The sequence below is a fragment of the Oncorhynchus mykiss genome, chromosome 5, assembly GCF_057628025.1.
Source record: "Oncorhynchus mykiss isolate SJ-2025 chromosome 5, ASM5762802v1, whole genome shotgun sequence".
NCBI lineage: Eukaryota > Metazoa > Chordata > Actinopteri > Salmoniformes > Salmonidae > Oncorhynchus > Oncorhynchus mykiss.
In genome coordinates, this window is record NC_143026.1 from 93,247,327 (window position 1) to 93,267,320 (window position 19,994).

At 44.6% G+C, this 19,994-nt stretch overlaps 1 protein-coding gene across 15 annotated transcripts in view; it reads left to right on the forward strand.

Moving 5' to 3' along the window:
- Positions 1-19,994, forward strand: part of LOC110523050 (kinesin-like protein KIF1A) — a 145,273-nt gene that overhangs the window by 17,613 nt on the left and 107,666 nt on the right. For all 15 annotated transcript variants that reach the window (XM_090236434.1, XM_090236438.1, XM_090236436.1 and 12 more), the window contains exons 3-5: positions 17,750-17,823; positions 18,128-18,310; positions 18,687-18,755. In XM_090236434.1, the coding sequence (XP_090092560.1) occupies positions 17,750-17,823; positions 18,128-18,310; positions 18,687-18,755 (326 nt within the window). The remainder of the gene's footprint in view (positions 1-17,749; positions 17,824-18,127; positions 18,311-18,686; positions 18,756-19,994) is intronic.

Sequence of the window (19,994 nt, forward strand, 5' to 3'; positions counted from 1 at the left end):
CATCTGTGCAGCATAACCTGTAGAGAGAGGGAGTGTGATGGCCATCTGTGCAGCATAACCAGTAGAGAGAGGGAGTGATGGCTGTATCTAAAGCATAACCAGTAGAGAGAGGGAGTGATGGCTGTATCCAAAGCATAACCAGTAGAGAGAGGGAGTGTGATGGCCATCTGTGCAGCATAACCAATAGAGAGAGGGAGTGACGGCCATCTGTGCAGCATAACCTGTAGAGAGAGGGAGTGTGATGGCCATCTATGCAGCATAACCTGTAGAGAGAGGGAGTGACGGCCATCTCTGCCAAGAGAACACAGAATTCTGCCATCTGTTCTGATTTAATCTTAAATCTGTGTCCCAAATTGCACCCTATTCCCTTTATAGTGCACTACTTTAGACCAGAGCCCTATGGCTCCATATTCCCTATATAGTGCACTACTTTAGACCAGAGCCCTATGGCTCCATATTCCCTATATAGTGCACTACTTTAGACCAGGACCCTATGGCTCCCTATTCCCTTTATAGTGCACTACTTTAGACCAGGACCCTATGGCTCCCTATTCCCTTTTTATAGTGCACTCCTATTGGCAAGGGTCCTTCGTTTACATTCTTTACAGTCGTTAGGGAGTCGGCAATAACAAAAAGACAACACACGTTCGGGATGCCGACGCCACTATTTCACTTCACAGACCTTGAATATCTGCAGGCGCCACAGCCCAGCTTGGCTTCTCTGGTTAACGACTTAAAAGATGAACGCTAATTTGTTTATTTTACCAGAAGGCAAGATATCATGTGTGGTGTAACGGCGTCTCACAGTACAGTGGATTCAATGGAACCTGGTCCCAGACCCTAAACCTCACCAATAGAGGCTATATCTATACTGCACCAATAGAGGCTATATCTACACTGCACCAATAGAGGCTATATCTATACTGCACCAATAGAGGCTATATCTACACTGGACCAATAGAGGCTAGTGGATTCATTGTAGCCTGGTCCCAGACCCTATACCTCACCAATAGAGGCTATATCTACACTGCACCAATAGACGCTACATCTAGACTGCACCAATAGAGACTATATCTATTCTGCACCAATAGAGGCTATATCTACACTGCACCAATAGAGGCTACATCTAGACTGCACCAATAGAGTCTATATCTACACTGCACCAATAGAGGCTATATCTATACTGCACCAATAGAGGCTATATCTACACTGCACCAATAGAGGCTATATCTATACTGCACCAATAGAGGCTATATCTACACTGCACCAATAGAGGCTATATCTGTACTGCACCAATAGAGGCTATATCTATACTGCACCAATAGAGGCTATATCTATACTGCACCAATAGAGGCTATATCTACACTGCACCAATATATTCTATATCTATACTGCACCAATAGAGGCTATATCTTTACTGCACCAATAGAGGCTATATCTATACTGCACCAATAGAGGCTATATCTGTACTGCACCAATAGAGGCTAGTGGATTCATTGTAGCCTGGTCCCAGACCCTATACCTCACCAATAGAGGCTATATCTATACAACACCAATAGAGGCTATATCTATACAACACCAATAGAGGCTATATCTTTACTGCACCAATAGAGGCTATATCTACACTGCACCAATAGAGGCTATATCTACACTGCACCAATAGAGGCTATATCTATACTGCACCAATAGAGGCTATATCTATACTGCACCAATAGAGGCTATATCTACACTGCACCAATAGAGGCTATATCTTCACTGCACCAATAGAGGCTATATCTATACTGCACCAATAGAGGCTATATCTATACTGCACCAATAGAGGGTATATCTACACTGCACCAATAGAGGCTATATCTATACTGCACCAATAGAGGCTATATCTATACTGCACCAATAGAGGCTATATCTATACTGCACCAATAGAGGCTATATCTATACTGCACCAATAGAGGCTATATCTATACTGCACCAATAGAGGCTATATTTATACTGCACCAATAGAGGCTATATCTATACTGCACCAATAGAGGCTATATCTATACTATCTGCACAAAAGTACATTCTTAGGGAACAAGGTGCTATCTAGAATCTAAAAGGGTTTTTCGGCGGTCCTCATAGGGGACCCCTTTTTAGTTCCAGTTAGAACCCTTTTTAGTTCCATGCAGAACCCTTCAAACAGAGGGTTCTACCTGGAACCCTAAAAGGTTCTACATGGAACCAAAACGGGTTCTCTTATGGGGACAGCCGAAGAACCATTTTGGAACCCTTTTTTCTAAGAGCACTGTATCGGGGAAAGGGTGTGATTTTGGACGTAGCCTCAGTGTGGTCTGAGTAGCTCCTCTGCAGCACAGAATACAGATTGGGGGGGGGGGGGGGGGGGGGTTGGGGGGTTCATAGGAGTTCAACAAACCAAATGGGGCACATCATCGATATTTAATGCTAGATTACCTGCGAGAACATTCTGGTTTGGTGTGCCAGAGTGCATTTCATGTGCCATCATCTCTCTCTACCCTCTCTGAATTTAGCTGTTTGAGTGTCTGAGCTCTTTACGTACGTCGACAGTGAAATGTACCACGTCACCAGAAACACATCTACTTGACTTAATAACCTCTTGAAACTAGGGGGCACTATACAAGATTAAATCATTTCTGTTTCAGGGCCCCATGGGAAATGTACCAAATCAGCAGTATTCTAAACCCTCCTCCTCAGACATACTTTCATCAGATCAGACCTGATACCAACATCCTAACACCACTCTCTTCAGAGACACTGGTCCTCTCCAGCACATTGTTCTCTGCCAATAATGAGTCAATGGACCTGGTTGGTCCTCTCCAGCACATTGTTCTCTGCCAATAATGAGTCAATGGACCTGGTTGGTCCTCTCCAGCACATTGTTCTCTGCCAATAATGAGTCAATGGACCTGGTTGGCCCTCTCCAGCACATTGTTCTCTGCCAATGATGAGTCAATGGACCTGGTTGGCCCTCTCCAGCACATTGTTCTCTGTTGCATCCCAAATGATCCCCTATTCCCTTAATAATGTACACTCTTAGAAAAAAAAGGGTTCCAAAAGGGTTCTTCGGCTGTCCCCATAGGAGAACCATTTTTGTTTCCGTGGAGAATCCTTTTTTGGGGTTTCTACGTGGAACCAAAAGGGTTCTTCCGCTGTCCCCATAGGAGAACCATTTTTGTTTCCGTGGAGAATCGTTTTTGGATGGTTTCTACGTGGAACCAAAAGGGTTCTCCTACGATGACAGCCGAAGAACCGTTACAGGTTCTAGATTTTGATTCTAAGAGCGTACTGGTCCAAAGTAATGCACTACGTAGGGAAACGGGTGCCTTTTGGGAGTCAGCCTTAGCATGTTGTTCTGTGTTCATACTGAGTCAATGGGGCTGGCTGCTTAGCTGCTTGGCTGCTGGGGATGTGGGGTCTGTATGGAGGATGATGTCATGACAGACAGAACCCCCCCCCCCCCCCTGCATGGTAACAGTGCCTGGAGACTGGACAGGGGCCAGCGAAAAGGTTGGGGGGGATCTTTTGTGCATCTCTGTCCCTGCTTTGTGCTCCTTGACGGCTAGAGATTGTTCAATAGGCTAGTTCCCACAAACCACAAGAATGGCAGTGAGCTAAGTGAGTGACTGGGATAGCTGGAGTGATTCAGGCTTGGAGGTTTGATTAGGATGCTGGGGGGGGAATTGAAGGCTTGATTAGGATGCTGGGGGGGCTACCCATCTCTCTGTCAGTGATCAGACTATATACCCCTCTCTGTCAGTGATCAGACTATATACCCCTCTAACTACCACTACAACATAACTACAACTACAACATAACTACAACTACAACATAACTACAACTACAACATAACTACCACCACAACATAACAACAACTACAACATAAGTACAACTACAACTACAACATAACTACAACTACAACATAACTACAACTACAACATAACTACAACTACAACATAACTACAACTACAACATAACTACAACTACAACATAACTACCACTACAACATAACTACAACTACACCATAACTACCACTACAACATAACTGCCACTCCAACATATCTACAACTACAACATAACTACAACTACAACATAACTACCACTACAACATAAGTACAACTACAACTACAACATAACTACAACTACATCATAACTACAACTACAACATAACTACAACTACAACATAACTACCACTACAACATAACTGCCACTACAACATATCTACAACTACAACATAACTACAACTACAACATAACTACCACTACAACATAAGTACAACTACAACTACAACATAACTACAACTACAACATAACTACAACTACAACATAACTACCACTACAACATAACTACAACTACAACATAACTACCACTACAACATAACTACAACTACAACATAACTACAACTACAACATAACTACCACTACAACATAACTACAACTACAACATAACTACCACTACAACATAACTACCACTACAACATAACTACAACTACAACATAACTACCACTACAACATAACTACCACTACAACATAACTACCACTACAACATAACTACCACTACAACATAACTACAACTACAACATAACTACAACTACAACATAACTACAACTACAACATAACTACAACTACAGCACGCACGCGCGCACACACACACACACACACACACACACACACACACACACACACACACACACACACACACACACACACACACACACACACACACACACACATACACACACACACACACACACACACACACACACACACACACACACACACACACACGTACACAAGCATACAGTGCTGAGGGCAGGCTGGTCTATACAGGATCACACCACTATGTAAGCGGTGAGCACTTAGAGTCAGCAACTACAGAGCACTGAATGTGATTAAAAAACCATTCTCTACCCCCGTTCCCTTCTGCATCCCAAAATAGGACACAATTCACCAAATAGGGCACTACTTTGTACATGAATAGTGTACTACTGTTGACCAGAGTCCTACATTTGGGACTCAACCCCCAACAACACCTCCTCTGACCACGGATGCTGCTGACAACTTGTTTATTTTTACAGGAGGTTTATGAATCCCTGTTCATTCAGTGATGAGAGAGAGAGAGAGAGAGAGAGAGAGAGAGAGAGAGAGAGAGATCGAGAGAGTGAGAGAGAGAGAGATCGAGAGAGAGAGAGAGAGAGAGAGAGAGAGAGAGAGAGAGAGAGAGAGAGTGAGAGAGAGAGAGAGAGAGATCGAGAGAGAGAGAGATCGAGAGAGTGAGAGAGAGAGAGATCGAGAGAGAGAGAGATCGAGAGAGAGAGAGAGAGAGTGAGAGAGAGAGAGATCGAGAGAGAGAGAGATCGAGAGAGAGAGATCGACAGAGAGAGAGATCGACAGAGAGAGGCAATAGGAGTGAGAGAGAAAGTGAGAGGAGAGAAGCAGGGGTGAGAGAGAAAGTGAGAGGAGAGAAGCAGGGGTGAGAGAGAAAGTGAGAGGAGAGAAGCAGGGGTGAGAGAGAAAGTGAGAGGATAGAAGCAGGGGTGAGAGAGAAAGTGAGAGGAGAGAAGCAGGGGTGAGAGAGAAAGTGAGAGGAGAGAAGCAGGGGTGAGAGAGAAAGTGAGAGGAGAGAAGCAGGGGTGAGAGAGAAAGTGAGAGGAGAGAAGCAGGGGTGAGAGAAATACTGTTGTGATGCAATGGTGTGATGTTGGGTGTAATGGTGTGATGTTGGGTGTAATGGTGTGATGTAATGGTGTGATGTTGAATGTAATGGTGTGATGTAATGGTGTGATGTTGAATGTAATGGTGTGATGTAATGGTGTGATGTAATGGTGTGATGTAATGGTGTGATGTTGAATGTAATGGTGTAATGTAATGGTGTGATGTTGAATGTAATGGTGTGATGTTGAATGTAATGGTGTGATGTAATGGTGTGATGTAATGGTGTGATGTTGAATGTAATGGTGTGATGTAATGGTGTGATGTCGGATGTAACGGTGTGATGTAACGGTGTGGATTAATGGTGTGATGTAATGGTGTGATAATGGGTGTAATGGTGTGATGTAATTGTTGGGAAAATTATGATTAAATTAACAAATCATTTTAAATGGAACTGTAACTAAGTAAACTTATACTCTGTTTTATTGTATCTGATTAACAATATGAGTTCATAAGAAGGGATTGTGTGACACGGACAAGGAGTAATTAAAGTTAATGAACACCATTCCAACTAGGAAGAAACAAATGGGTTGTGGACTGTGTAAACACATAAGGTCGTTAACCTATGGTTGAACCTACGAAACTGAGCTCTGGGGTTTTTAGATAAGACAGTGAGTGCATTCTTAGGTTTTCTGTTAATTAGAACTGTCAGCTCAGTGTTGATCGATAATGTTGAGGGGTCAAAAGTTACCTGGGAGTGTGTTAGTAAGTTAGAATGAACTTTTCACCTCACTTTGTCCCGGTCGAGAGGAGGGGATTCTGTTAATGCAATGAAATGACGTCATGATTTGTATATAAACTGTTGCTCGTGGTGAAGTGGCAGCGCGCTCCGAGAATAAATTCTGTTACCTATTATTGAAAAGACTGGTCTCCGTCTATTTTATGCATGTAATGGAATGGTGTGATGTAATGGTGTGATGTTGGGTGTAATGGTGTGATGTAATGGTGTGATGTAATGGTGTGATGTAATGGTGTGATGTTGGGTGTAATGGTGTGATGTAATGGTGTGATGTAATGGTGTGATGTTGGGTGTAATGGTGGGATGTTGGGTGTAATGGTGTGATGTTGGGTGTAATGGTGGGATGTTGGGTGTAATGGTGTGATGTTGGGTGTAATGGTGTGATGTGATGTTGGGTGTAATGGTGTGATGTAATGGTGTGGTGTAATGGTGTGATGTAATGGTGTGATGTAATGGTGTGATGTTGGGTGTAATAGTGTGATGTAATGGTGTGATGTTGGGTGTAATGGTGTGATGTTGGGTGTAATAGTGTGATGTAATGGTGTGATGTTGGGTGTAATGGTGTGATGTTGGGTGTAATAGTGTGATGTAATGGTGTGATGTTGGGTGTAATGGTGTGATGTTGGGTGTAATAGTGTGATGTAATGGTGTGATGTTGGGTGTAATAGTGTGATGTAATGGTGTAATGTTGGGTGAAATAGTGTGATGTAATGGTGTGATGTTGGGTGTAATGGTGTGATGTTGGGTGTAATAGTGTGATGTAATGGTGTGATGTTGGGTGTAATGGTGTGATGTTGGGTGTAATAGTGTAATGGTGTGATATTGGGTGTAATGGTGTGATGTTGGGTGTAATGGTGTGATGTAATGGTGTGATGTTGGGTGTAATAGTGTAATGGTGTGATATTGGGTGTAATGGTGTGATGTTGGGTGTAATGGTGTGATGTAATGGTGTGATGTGGGGTGTAATAGTGTGATGTTGGGTGTAATGGTGTGATGTTGGGTGTAATGGTGTGATGTTGGGTGTAATGGTGTGATGTTGGATGTAATGGTGTGATGTAATGGTGTGATGTTGGGTGAAATAGTGTGATGTTGGGTGTAATGGTGTGATGTTGGGTGTAATGGTGTGATGTTGGGTGTAATGGTGTGATGTTGGGTATAATGGTGTGATGTTGGGTGTAATGGTGTGATGTTGGGTATAATGGTGTGATGTAATGGTGTGATGTTGGGTGAAATAGTGTGATGTAATGGTGTGATGTTGGGTGTAATAGTGTGATGTTGGGTGTAATGGTGTGATGTAATGGTGTGATGTTGGGTGTAATGGTGTGAAGTAATGCTGTGATGTTGGGTGTAATGGTGTGATGTAATGGTGTGATGTTGGGTGTAATGGTGTGATGTAATGGTGTGATGTAATGGTGTGATGTTGGGTGTAATGGTGTGATGTAATGGTGTGATGTAATGGTGTGATGTTGGGTGTAATGGTGTGATGTAATGGTGTGATGTTGGGTGTAATAGTGTGATGTTGGGTGTAATGGTGTGATGTTGGGTGTAATGGTGTGATGTAATAGTGTGATGTTGGGTGTAATGGTGTGATGTAATGGTGTGATGTAATGGTGTGATGTTGGGTGTAATGGTGTGAAGTAATGGTGTGATGTTGGATGTAATAGTGTGATGTTGGATGTAATGGTGTGATGTTGGGTGTCTCCTTCTGGAGCAGTTTGATGTTCTAATCCAATGATTCCCTCTGTTGGAGCTGGATTAGCTTTTCATTACCTCTGTGTTTACTGTGTCATATAACAGACTGCTGTAGATTCAACACATCCTCTGTTTTTACTGTGTCATATAACAGACTGCTGTAGCTTCAACACATCCTCTATGTTTACTGTGTCACAAAACAAACCCAGAACCAGATTGACTGAAACGAGATGGACAAGAGAGCACCAGAGCAGAGACTGATATAGCTTCACCACTTCCTCGGTGTGATAAAACCAGGTTAGAGTAGAGAGTAGAGTCTGGTAGCAAACAGTGATTAAAAATTCACACTGAGTAGTCACAGTTGCTCTTTCAGATCAGCTGCTGGGTAATTGGCTGGCTGTGAGCGGCCCATCCCATCCCAGTTTCCCATGACACCTTCTGGTTCTGGGTAGCTGCCAACAGGGGTCACTTGTAGACTGAGCTGTGGTCTACAGTACACTTCTCCACTGTAAAGTCTACTGATGACCGGTCTAACCCTGTAGCGATATCAAAACAACACCAGGGTCAAACCACCGACACCTGCCAGGCTGCCAGGTTTAACCTGCATTAAAGAGCTATAATGTACAGCAGTGGGCAAATCTTTATACGTAGTTTGGGTCATCTTGGTATATTAGAAACAAATGTTGCCTGTGCAAGCTAGTATTATGCTAGAAGTCTATCACAAGAGAATACTGTCGAAGAAAGTTATTCTGACTAGACTAGACATCATGAGAGGTGAAGGGGGAGGAGGGTCCTCTGACTAGACTAGACATCATGAGAGGTGAAGGGGGAGGAGGGTCCTCTGACTAGACTAGACATCATGAGAGATGAGGTGGGGGAGGAGGGTCCTCTGACTAGACTAGACATCATGAGAGGTGATGGGGGAGGATGGTCCTCTGACTAGACTAGACATCATGAGAGGTGATTGGGGAGGATGGTCCTCTGACTAGACTAGACATCATGAGAGGTGATTGGGGAGGATGGTCCTCTGACTAGACTAGACATCATGAGAGATGATGGGGGGGGGGGGGGAACTGTTTCTAGCTCCCAGACATGGTCTGTTTCTGTCTCCCAGACATGGTATGTTTCTAGTTCCCAGACATGGTCTGTTTCTGTCTCCCAGACATGGTCTGTTTCTAGTTCCCAGACATGGTCTGTTTGTAGTTTCCAGACATGGTCTGTTTCTAGTTCCCAGACATGGTCTGTTTCTGTCTCCCAGACATGGTCTGTTTCTGTCTCCCAGACATGGTCTGTTTCTAGTTCCCAGACATGGTCTGTTTCTAGTTCCCAGACATGGTCTGTTTCTGTCTCACAGACATGGTCTGTTTCTGTCTACCAGACATGGTCTGTTTCTAGTTCCCAGACATGGTCTGTTTCTAGTTCCCAGACATGGTCTGTTTCTGTCTCCCAGACATGGTCTGTTTCTAGTTCCCAGACATGGTCTGTTTCTGTCTACCAGACATGGTCTGTTTCTAGTTCCCAGACATGGTCTGTTTCTGTCTCCCAGACATGGTCTGTTTCTGTCTCCCAGACATGGTCTGTTTCTAGTTCCCAGACATGGTCTGTTTCTGTCTACCAGACATGGTCTGTTTCTAGTTCCCAGACATGGTCTGTTTCTGTCTCCCAGACATGGTCTGTTTCTGTCTCCCAGACATGGTCTGTTTCTAGTTCCCAGACATGGTCGGTTGCTGTCACCCAGACATGGTCTGTTTCTGTCTCCCAGACATGGTCTGTTTCTGTCTCCCAGACATGGTCTGTTTCTAGTTCCCAGACATGGTCTGTTTCTAGTTCCTAGATATGGTCTGTTTCTGTCTCCCAGACATGGTCTGTTTCTAGTTCCCAGACATGGTCGGTTGCTGTCACCCAGACATGGTCTGTTTCTGTCTCCCAGACATGGTCTGTTTCTGTCTCCCAGACATGGTCTGTTTCTAGTTCCCAGACATGGTCTGTTTCTAGTTCCTAGATATGGTATGTTTCTGTCTACCAGACATGGTCTGTTTCTAGTTCCCAGACATGGTCTGTTTCTAGTTCCCAGACATGGTCTGTTTCTGTCTCCCAGACATGGTCTGTTTCTGTCTCACAGACATGGTCTGTTTCTAGTTCCCAGACATGGTCTGTTTCTAGTTCCCAGACATGGTCTGTTTGTAGTTTCCAGACATGGTCTGTTTCTAGTTCCCAGACATGGTCTGTTTCTGTCTCCCAGACATGGTCTGTTTCTGTCTCCCAGACATGGTCTGTTTCTAGTTCCCAGACATGGTCTGTTTCTAGTTCCCAGACATGGTCTGTTTCTGTCTCACAGACATGGTCTGTTTCTGTCTCCCAGACATGGTCTGTTTCTAGTTCCCAGACATGGTCTGTTTCTAGTTCCCAGACATGGTCTGTTTCTAGTTCCCAGACATGGTCTGTTTCTAGTTCCCAGACATGGTCTGTTTCTGTCTCCCAGACATGGTCTGTTTCTAGTTCCCAGACATGGTCTGTTTCTGTCTCACAGACATGGTCTGTTTCTAGTTCCCAGACATGGTCTGTTTCTAGTTCCCAGACATGGTCTGTTTCTATCTTCTTGTTTGACTTTTTACTACCTTCAGCTGAAAATAACCACTTTTGGAAACTAGATAAATGTCGTAGTCAATAGCTACATAAGAGCGACTAAATAGCGTAATCACAGGTGTTAATCTGGACATTATTTATTGATGCACTTTGTACTGTAAAGTGATTATGAAGACTATCCAAACTATATCCTATTTTGTTTAATTGTACTTTTATTGAACTAGGCAAGTCAGTTAAGAACAAATTTGCTCAGGGACAGAACAGATTTTCACCTTGTCAGCTCGGGGATTTGATCTTGCAACCTATGGCCAAAATACATTTAAAAGACTGTGAAAATATGTTGTTGTTTTTTAATTTATTTTAATTTTCAACTTCTTGTGCGTACTGGGATAGAATTACATATAAAACATGAATTATAGGATCTCTTTGTTCGAATAAATAGTGTCGGTTGCCAATGTCTGTTGTGCTAAAAGTTTATTGAAGTATACTTAAAGGAGAGGACACAACATGAAGACTGATTATACAGAATCAGCTCTGGGAACCGTTGTGTCTGTGCTGGTAAGGAACTGGAGCCCTGCCGGCACAGGAAATAGTTGATTTAAAAGCATCCCCAGGGAAACCGGAGTGACCCCTGCTGGGATCTCATTTCACTGGGATTGATCCATCTGAGATTGCTGGGCTACGTCCCAAAGGGAACCATACTTCCTGGGTAGTGCACTACGCCTGACGAGGGCCCACCTCTCTATTAGTAGGCTCATAGAATGTCTCACAGAGAGAAGGGGAGAGAAATGAAGATATCATCCATCCTTTTGATGGGTGATTGTTTGTGTTAGGGTTAGTGTTAGGGTTAGTGTTAGGGTTAGGGTTAGGGTTAGGGTTAGGATTAGTGTTTGTCTCCATGCCTGTGGATTAAGGCTGCTGTGGTGACAGGATGTGCTTGGGGTAGCTGTCTGAGTTTTTATGGGTTCACTGTATACATGTTTTGTGAAGATATCTAAAGGTGTATTGTATTTTTATCCGTCTCCTTGATCATCCGGTCCAGACTTCTCTAGTTTTGTGAAGGAGTATTGTCTCAGATGCTGCTCTGTGCGTATATATATAATCTGTGGTATAAATAAAATTGATGACCTACGCGGAAGATTAAACTACCAACGGGACATTCAAAACTGTAACATCTTATGCTTCACAGAGTCATGGCTGAACGACGACATTATCAACGTACAGCTGGCTGGTTTTCCGCTCCCCCGGCAGGATAGAACAGCTGCGTACATACCACCACCAGAAGCCATGGATTACAGGCAACATCCTCACTGAGCTAAAGGGAAGAGCTGCCGCTTTCAAGGTGCGGAACTCTAACCCGGAAGCTTATAAGAAATCCCGCTACGCCATCCGACGAACCATCAAACAGTCAAAGGGTCAATACCGGACTAAGATCGAATATGACTACACCGGCTCTGACGCTAGTCGGATGTGGCAGGGCTTGCAAACCATTACAGACTACAAAGGGAAGCACAGCCGAGAGATGCCCAGTGACACGAGCCTTTCAGACGAGCTAAACTACTTCTATGCTCGCGTCGAGGCAAAATACACCAAAACATGCATGAGAGCACCAGCTGTTCCGGAAGACTGTGTGATCCCGCTCTCCACAGCCGATGTGAGTAAGACATTTAAACAGCTCAAAGTCATGGCTGAACGACGACATTATCAACGTACAGCTGGCTGGTTTTCCACTCCCCCGGCAGGATAGGACAGCTGCGTCTCTTAAGACAAGGGGCGGCGGACTATGTATTTTTTTAAATAACAGCTGGTGCACGATATCTAAGTCTTTAGGTTTTGCTCGCCTGAGGTAGAGTATCTCATGATAAGCTGTAGACCACACTATCTACATAGAGAGATTTATTCTGTATTTTTAGTAGCTGTCTACATACCACCACAGACTGAGGCTGGCACTAAGACCGCACTCAATGAGCTGTGTAAGGCCATAAGCAAACAGGAAAATGCTCATCCAGAGGTGGCGCTCCTAGTGGCCGGGAACTTTAATGCAGGGAAACTTAAATCGGTCTTACCAAATTTCTACCAGCATGTTAAATGTGCAACCAGAGGAAAAATAACTCTCGACCACCTTTACTCCACACACAGAGATGCATACAAAGCTCTCCTACTGATTCCAAGTAAACATTTAAGCAGGAAGCACCAGTGACTCGATTAACAAAAAAGTTGTCAGATGAAGCAGATGCTAAACTACAGGACTGCTTTGCTAGCACAGACTGGAATATGCTCCCGGGATTCCTCCGTTGGCATTGAGGAGTACACCACATCAGTCATTGGCTTCATCAATAAGTTCATCGAAGACGTCGTCCTCACAGTGACCATACCCTAACCAGAAGTCATGGATTACAGGCAACATCCACACAGAGCTAAAGGGTGGAGCTGCCGCTTTCAAGGAGCGGGACTCTAACCCGGAAGCTTATAAGAAATGTCACTATGCCCTCCGACGAACCATCAAACAGGCAGAGCGTCAATACAGGACTAAGATCGAATATGACTACACCGGCTCTGATGCTAGTCGGATGTGGCAGGGCTTGCAAACCATTACAGACTACAAAGGGAAGAACAGCTGAGAGCTGCCCAGTGACACGAGCCTACCAGACGAGCTAAACTACTTCTATGCTTGCGTCGAGGCAAAATACACCAAAACATGCATGAGAGCACCAGCTGTTCCGGAAGACTGTGGTATCCCGCTCTCCGCAGCCGATGTGAGTAAGACGTTTAAACAGCTCAACATTCAAAGGGCTGCAGGGCCAGACAGATTATCAGGAGGTGTACTGCGAGCATGAGCTGACCAACTGGCAAGTGTCTTCACTGACATTTTCAAACTCTCCCTGTCCGAGTCTGCAATAACAACATGTTTTAAGCAGACCGCCATAGTGCCTGTGCCCAAGAACACAAAGGAAACCTGCCTAAATGACTACAGACCCGTAGCACTCATGTCTGTAGCCATGAAGTGCTTTGAAAGGTTGGTCATGGCTCACATCAACACCATTATCACAGAAACTCTAGCCCCACTCCAATTTCCATACCGGCCCAACAGATCCACAGATGATGCAATCTCTATTGCACTCCACACTGGCCTTTCTCACCTGGATAAAAGGAACACCTATGTGAGAATGCTATTCATTGACTACAGCTCAGCATTCAACACCATAGTGCCCTCAAAGCTCATCAATAAGCTAAGGACCCTGTGACTAAACACTTCCCTATTCAACTGGATCCTGGATTTTTTGACGGGCCGCCTCCAGGTGGTAAGGGTAGGTAACAACACGTCCGCCACGCTGATCCTCAACACAAGGGCCCCTCAGGGGTGCGTGCTCAGTCCCCTCCTGTACTCCTTGTTCACTCATGACTTCACGGCCAGGCACGACTCCAACACCATCATTCAGTTTGCAGGTGACACAACAGTGGTAGGCCTGTCACGGACAACGACGAGACAGCCTATAGGAAGGAGGTCAGAGACCTGGCCGTGTGGTGCCAGGACAACAACCTCTCCCTCAACGTGATCAAGACAAAGGAGATGATTGTGGACTACAGGAAAAAGAGGACCGAGCACGCCCCCCATTCTCATCGACGGGGCTGCAGTGGAGCAGGTTGAGAGCTTCAAGTTCCTTGGTGTTCCTTGGTGTCCACATCACCAACGCATAGTCACTTTAATTACTCTACCTACATGTACATATTACCTCAATTACTTTGACTATCCAGGGCCCCCGCACATTGACTCTGAAGTGTTACCTCCCTGTATATAGTCTCGCTATTGTTATTTTACTCCCGCTCTGCTGTGAAGGTTTTTATCACTTCATCCTCACAATTTAAATTGAAGTGTCTTTTTGTCATGATTCAATTAAGCATTTGACCTATAATGGAGGTCTATTGAGTGCTGTTGTGAAGGCTTTGGTAGATACGTAGTACATACAAACAGGTGTTCTCTCCGCTGTGAACAATACTTAATAAAACTGGTTATCTTCGTCATTTCATCCATTGAGTTGAGCTGACTCATGTTGAGGTGACTCATGTTGAGGTGACTCATGATGAGTTGACTCATGTTGAGCTGACTCATGTTGAGCTGACACATGTCAAGGTCTCAAAGTCTATTCTCCACAACAAGGTATATTAAGGTCTATATAAGGTTTGTCTGTCTGTTGTGGAGAACAAACCTTGTTGTGGAGAACAGACCTTGTTGTGGAGAACAGACCTTGTTGTGGAGAACATACCTTGTTGTGGAGAACAGACCTTGTTGTGGAGAACAGACCTTGTTGCGGAGAACAGACCTTGTTGTGGAGAACAGATCTTGTTGTGGAGAACAGACCTTGTGGAGAACAGACCTTGTTGTGGAGAACAGACCTTGTTGCGGAGAACAGACCTTGTTGCGGAGAACAGACCTTGTTGTGGAGAACAGATCTTGTTGTGGAGAACAGACCTTGTTGTGGAGAACAGACCTTGTTGTGGAGAACAGACCTTGTTGTGGAGAACAGACCTTGTTGCGGAGAACAGACCTTGTTGTGGAGAACAGACCTTGTTGCGGAGAACAGACCTTAAAATATTGCCCAGAATATAACCCATATTACAGTACTGTGGAAAGAGAAACACACACACACACATGCACACACACACACACACACACTCACACACACACACACACACACACACACACACACACACACACACACACACACACACGCACACACACACACACGCACACACACACACACACACACACACACACGGGGCGGCAGGGTAGCCTAGCGGTTAGAGCGTTGGACTAGTAACCATAAGGTTGCAAGTTCGAATCCCCAAGCTGACAAGGTACAACTCTGTCGTTCTGCCCCTGAACAGGCAGTTATGCACATCGCTCCGCAACGCCTAATCTAGAATGTTAGTTTAGGTTCACATCGCTCTGCAACGCCTAATCTAGAATGTTGATTTAGGTTCACATCGCTCCACAACGCCTAATCTAGAATGTTAGTTTAGGTTCACATCGCTCCACAACGCCTAATCTAGAATGTTAGTTTAGGTTCACATCGCTCCACAACGCCTAATCTTGAATGTTAGTTTAGGTTCACATCGCTCCACAACGCCTAATCTAGAATGTTAGTTTAGGTTCACTTCGCTCCGCAACGCCTAATCTAGAATGTTAGTTTAGGTTCACATCGCTCCACAACGCCTAATCTAGAATGTTAGTTTAGGTTCACATCGCTCCACAACGCCTAATCTAGAATGTTAGTTTAGGTTCACATCGCTCCACAACGCCTAATCTAGAATGTTAGTTTAGGTTCACATCGCTCCACAACGCCTAATCTAAAATGTTAGTTTAGGTTCACATCGGTCCGCAACGCCTAATCTAGAATGTTAGTTTAGGTTCACATCGCTCCACAACGCCTAATCTAGAATGTTAGTTTAGGTTCACATCGCTCCACAACGCCTAATCTAGAATGTTAGTTTAGGTTCACATCGCTCCACAACGCCTAATCTAGAATGTTAGTTTAGGTTCACATCGCTCCACAACGCCTAATCTAGAATGTTAGTTTAGGTTCACATCGCTCCACAACGCCTAATCTAGAATGTTAGTTTAGGTTCACATCGCTCCACAACGCCTAATCTAGAATGTTAGTTTAGGTTCACATCGCTCCACAACGCCTAATCTAGAATGTTAGTTTAGGTTCACTTCGCTCCGCAACGCCTAATCTAGAATGTTAGTTTAGGTTCACATCGCTCCACAACGCCTAATCTAGAATGTTAGTTTAGGTTCACATCGCTCCACAACGCCTAATCTAGAATGTTAGTTTAGGTTCACATCGCTCCACAACGCCTAATCTAGAATGTTAGTTTAGGTTCACATCGCTCCACAACGCCTAATCTAAAATGTTAGTTTAGGTTCACATCGCTCCGCAACGCCTAATCTAGAATGTTAGTTTAGGTTCACATCGCTCCACAACACCTAATCTAGAATGTTAGTTTAGGTTCAAATCGCTCCACAACACCTAATCTAGAATGTTGGCTTAGGTTCACATCGCTCCACAACGCCTAATCTAGAATGTTAGCTTAGGTTTACATCATGTGACTTTACAGTCGATCTTCCCCCCTCACATCTGCCTCCTTTCCAATCACCACACTATTTTAGAATTTTTTATTTTATTTTACCTTTATTTAACTTGGCAAGTCAGTTAAGAACAAATTATTATTTACATTGACGGCCTAGGAACAGTGGGTTAACTGCCTCGTTCAGGGGCAGAACGACTTTCGGTTACTAGCCCAACGCTCTAACCACCAGGTTACCTGCCGCCCCACACTAGCACTTAGAATGAAGCAATACATTGGAGCATGCGTACTACGTACAGGGCTAATGTGATTATTCTAACAGGTTTTTTGTCCATCTCCCCTATGAACCTTATTCGCTGTCCATATGTATTGGAATGGGCAGTGTTCTGACAGTGTCCATTCAGTCTAATACACAGACAGGCCTGTTCTGACAGTGTCCATTCATTCAGTAGTAGCCCAGAGCTCTAGAAAATAACAGAAGCTAACAGGAAGCTAACCGTCTGTCTGTCTGTACTCTGTAATTGTCCAGAAGGGAACAGTCTGTCTGTAAGTGCATTTATGGGAGCAGTGAGCCAGAGACTAAGCACTTTTCCCTCCCTCCCTCCCTCCCTCCCTCCCTCCCTCCCTCCCTCCCTCCCTCCCTCCCTCCCTCCCTCCCTCCCTCCCTCCCTCCCTCCCTCCCTCCCTCCCTCTCCTAGTAGTGTACTATATAGGGAATAGGGCACCATAGGTTCCTGGTCTAAAGTAGTGTACTATGTAGGGAATAGGGTGCCATTTGGGACACAGGCATTAATTCGGACGATCGGTGACCCAGCGACCAGATCTAGTTTCACACAGCAGGTCGACTCTCTCACCCTGTTGACCCTCCTCCTGACTCTACCCCCCCACCCCCTCTCTCTCTCTCCGTCGTATCTTTCAGCCATCCTCAACCCCAAGCAGCCCAAAGAGAACAAGAGCTTCAACTTTGATTACTCGTACTGGTCACATACCTCGGTAAGTACCTGTACCTCTGACTGACTATCTGTGTACTGTATGATACCATACCACCCAGGGAGGAGCACAACACATGCTGATTTTGATTAGACACTCTGATTAGTGTGAACAGGCACAACAGCCTTGAACCTGACTTTTAGTCAGGTTAATTTTCAAGTGAATCAACCTTGTAGTTGCATCTTGGTTATGTCCTGGTTGACCTTAAAAAGAAACTCCGGCACGCTGGTATTCTATAATACAGAGTATTCTAGATGGTCAATATGAAAGGTTACCTGACTCACAATGGATAATTGTCTCTCCACAGCCCAAGGACATCAACTTTGCTGGCCAGCAGCAGGTGTACAAGGACATTGGTGAGGAGATGCTGCTCCATGCCTTCGAGGGATACAACGTCTGTATATTTGCTTATGGCCAGACCGGATCTGGGAAGTCCTACACCATGATGGGCAAGCCGGACTTGAAGGACCAAGAAGGAATCATCCCTCTGGTATACAGCATATACTGTTACCTCCACACCAGGGTTGCAAAATTCCAGAAAAATCCCTGGTTTTCCTGGTTGGAAGATTCCCAGAATCAGGATGGAATAAGCATCAAATCCTTGATTCCTCCAACCAGGATAATTGGAAATTTGCATCCCTACTCCAGACCAATCGCACACCTAGCTCTCCATACCTCAACGTAATGTTACACAAATCCCATCTAGGGTGTTGGAAATGAGTGCAAGCTATACTGTGGCGCAACACATTGGATAAATGTGTTATTCAACGTGTCAATGTGTTTGTATCTGTCCCTGTACGGATAAACCAGTTATCAATTGATAATAAATGTTCACTGCAAACCCTTTGCTTTCTTTCTCCCCTTAGATGTGTGAAGACCTCTTCACCAAGTTCAACGACAGTAATAACGACAATAGCAAGTCGTACTCTGTGGAGGTACGTACAGTTATATCACAAGGCCTCTCTATGTTTTACTGGGCTCCTAACCAACTGTGCTATTTTATTAGTTTTTCTTCGCATTGTTCGTAACTTATTTTGTACATAATATTACTGCTAACGTCTCTTAACAGAGAACAGAGATTCAGAACAGCGATTATTCATCTTAAATTGGATGTAGATGTTTTCTTTATATGAGTCCGATGTGAAGAATGCTTTCTCAAGACCAGGCCCAAATCCCCGTCATTCGCGTGCAGAAAAGAACGGGGGAAAAGGTGGAGGAGTGCCTTGTCAGCGAGTAGGTAAACCACCACTACCATCTGTACTATTGGCCAACATAAAATCATTGGAAAATAAACTGGATAATCTACGATTTAAGACTATTCTACCAACGGGACATTAAAGACCACACTCAGCGAGCTGTATAAGGCCACTCAACGAGCTGTATAAGGCCACTCAACGAGCTATATAAGGCCACTCAACGAGCTGTATAAGGCCACTCAACAGCCTGTATAAGGCCACTCAACGAGCTGTATAAGGCCACTCAACGAGCTGTATAATGCCACTCAACGAGCTGTATAAGGCCACTGAACGAGCTGTATAATGCCACTGAACGAGCTGTATAATGCCACTCAACGAGCTGTATAAGGCCACTCAACGAGCTGTATAAGGCCACTCAACGAGCTGTATAAGGCCACTGAACGAGCTGTATAAGGCCACTCAACGAGCTGTATAAGGCCACTCAACGAGCTGTATAAGGCCACTCAACGAGCTGTATAAGGCCACTCAACGAGCTGTATAAGGCCACTCAACGAGCTGTATAAGGCCACTCAACGAGCTGTATAAGGCCACTCAACGAGCTGTATAAGGCCACTCAACGAGCTGTATAAGGCCACTCAACGAGCTGTATAAGGCCACTCAACGAGCTGTATAAGGCCACTCAACGAGCTGTATAAGGCCACTGAACGAGCTGTATAAGGCCACTCAACGAGCTGTATAAGGCCACTCAACGAGCTGTATAAGGCCACTCAACGAGCTGTATAAGGCCACTCAACGAGCTGTATAAGGCCACTGAACGAGCTGTATAATGCCACTCAACGAGCTGTATAAGGCCATAAGCAAACAGGAACATGCTCATCCAGAAGCAGCACTCCTAGTGGCCGGGGACTACCTCCCTCTGCAACTGGATCCGGGACTTTCTGACGGGCCTCCCCCCAGGTGGTAAGGGTAGGCAACAAC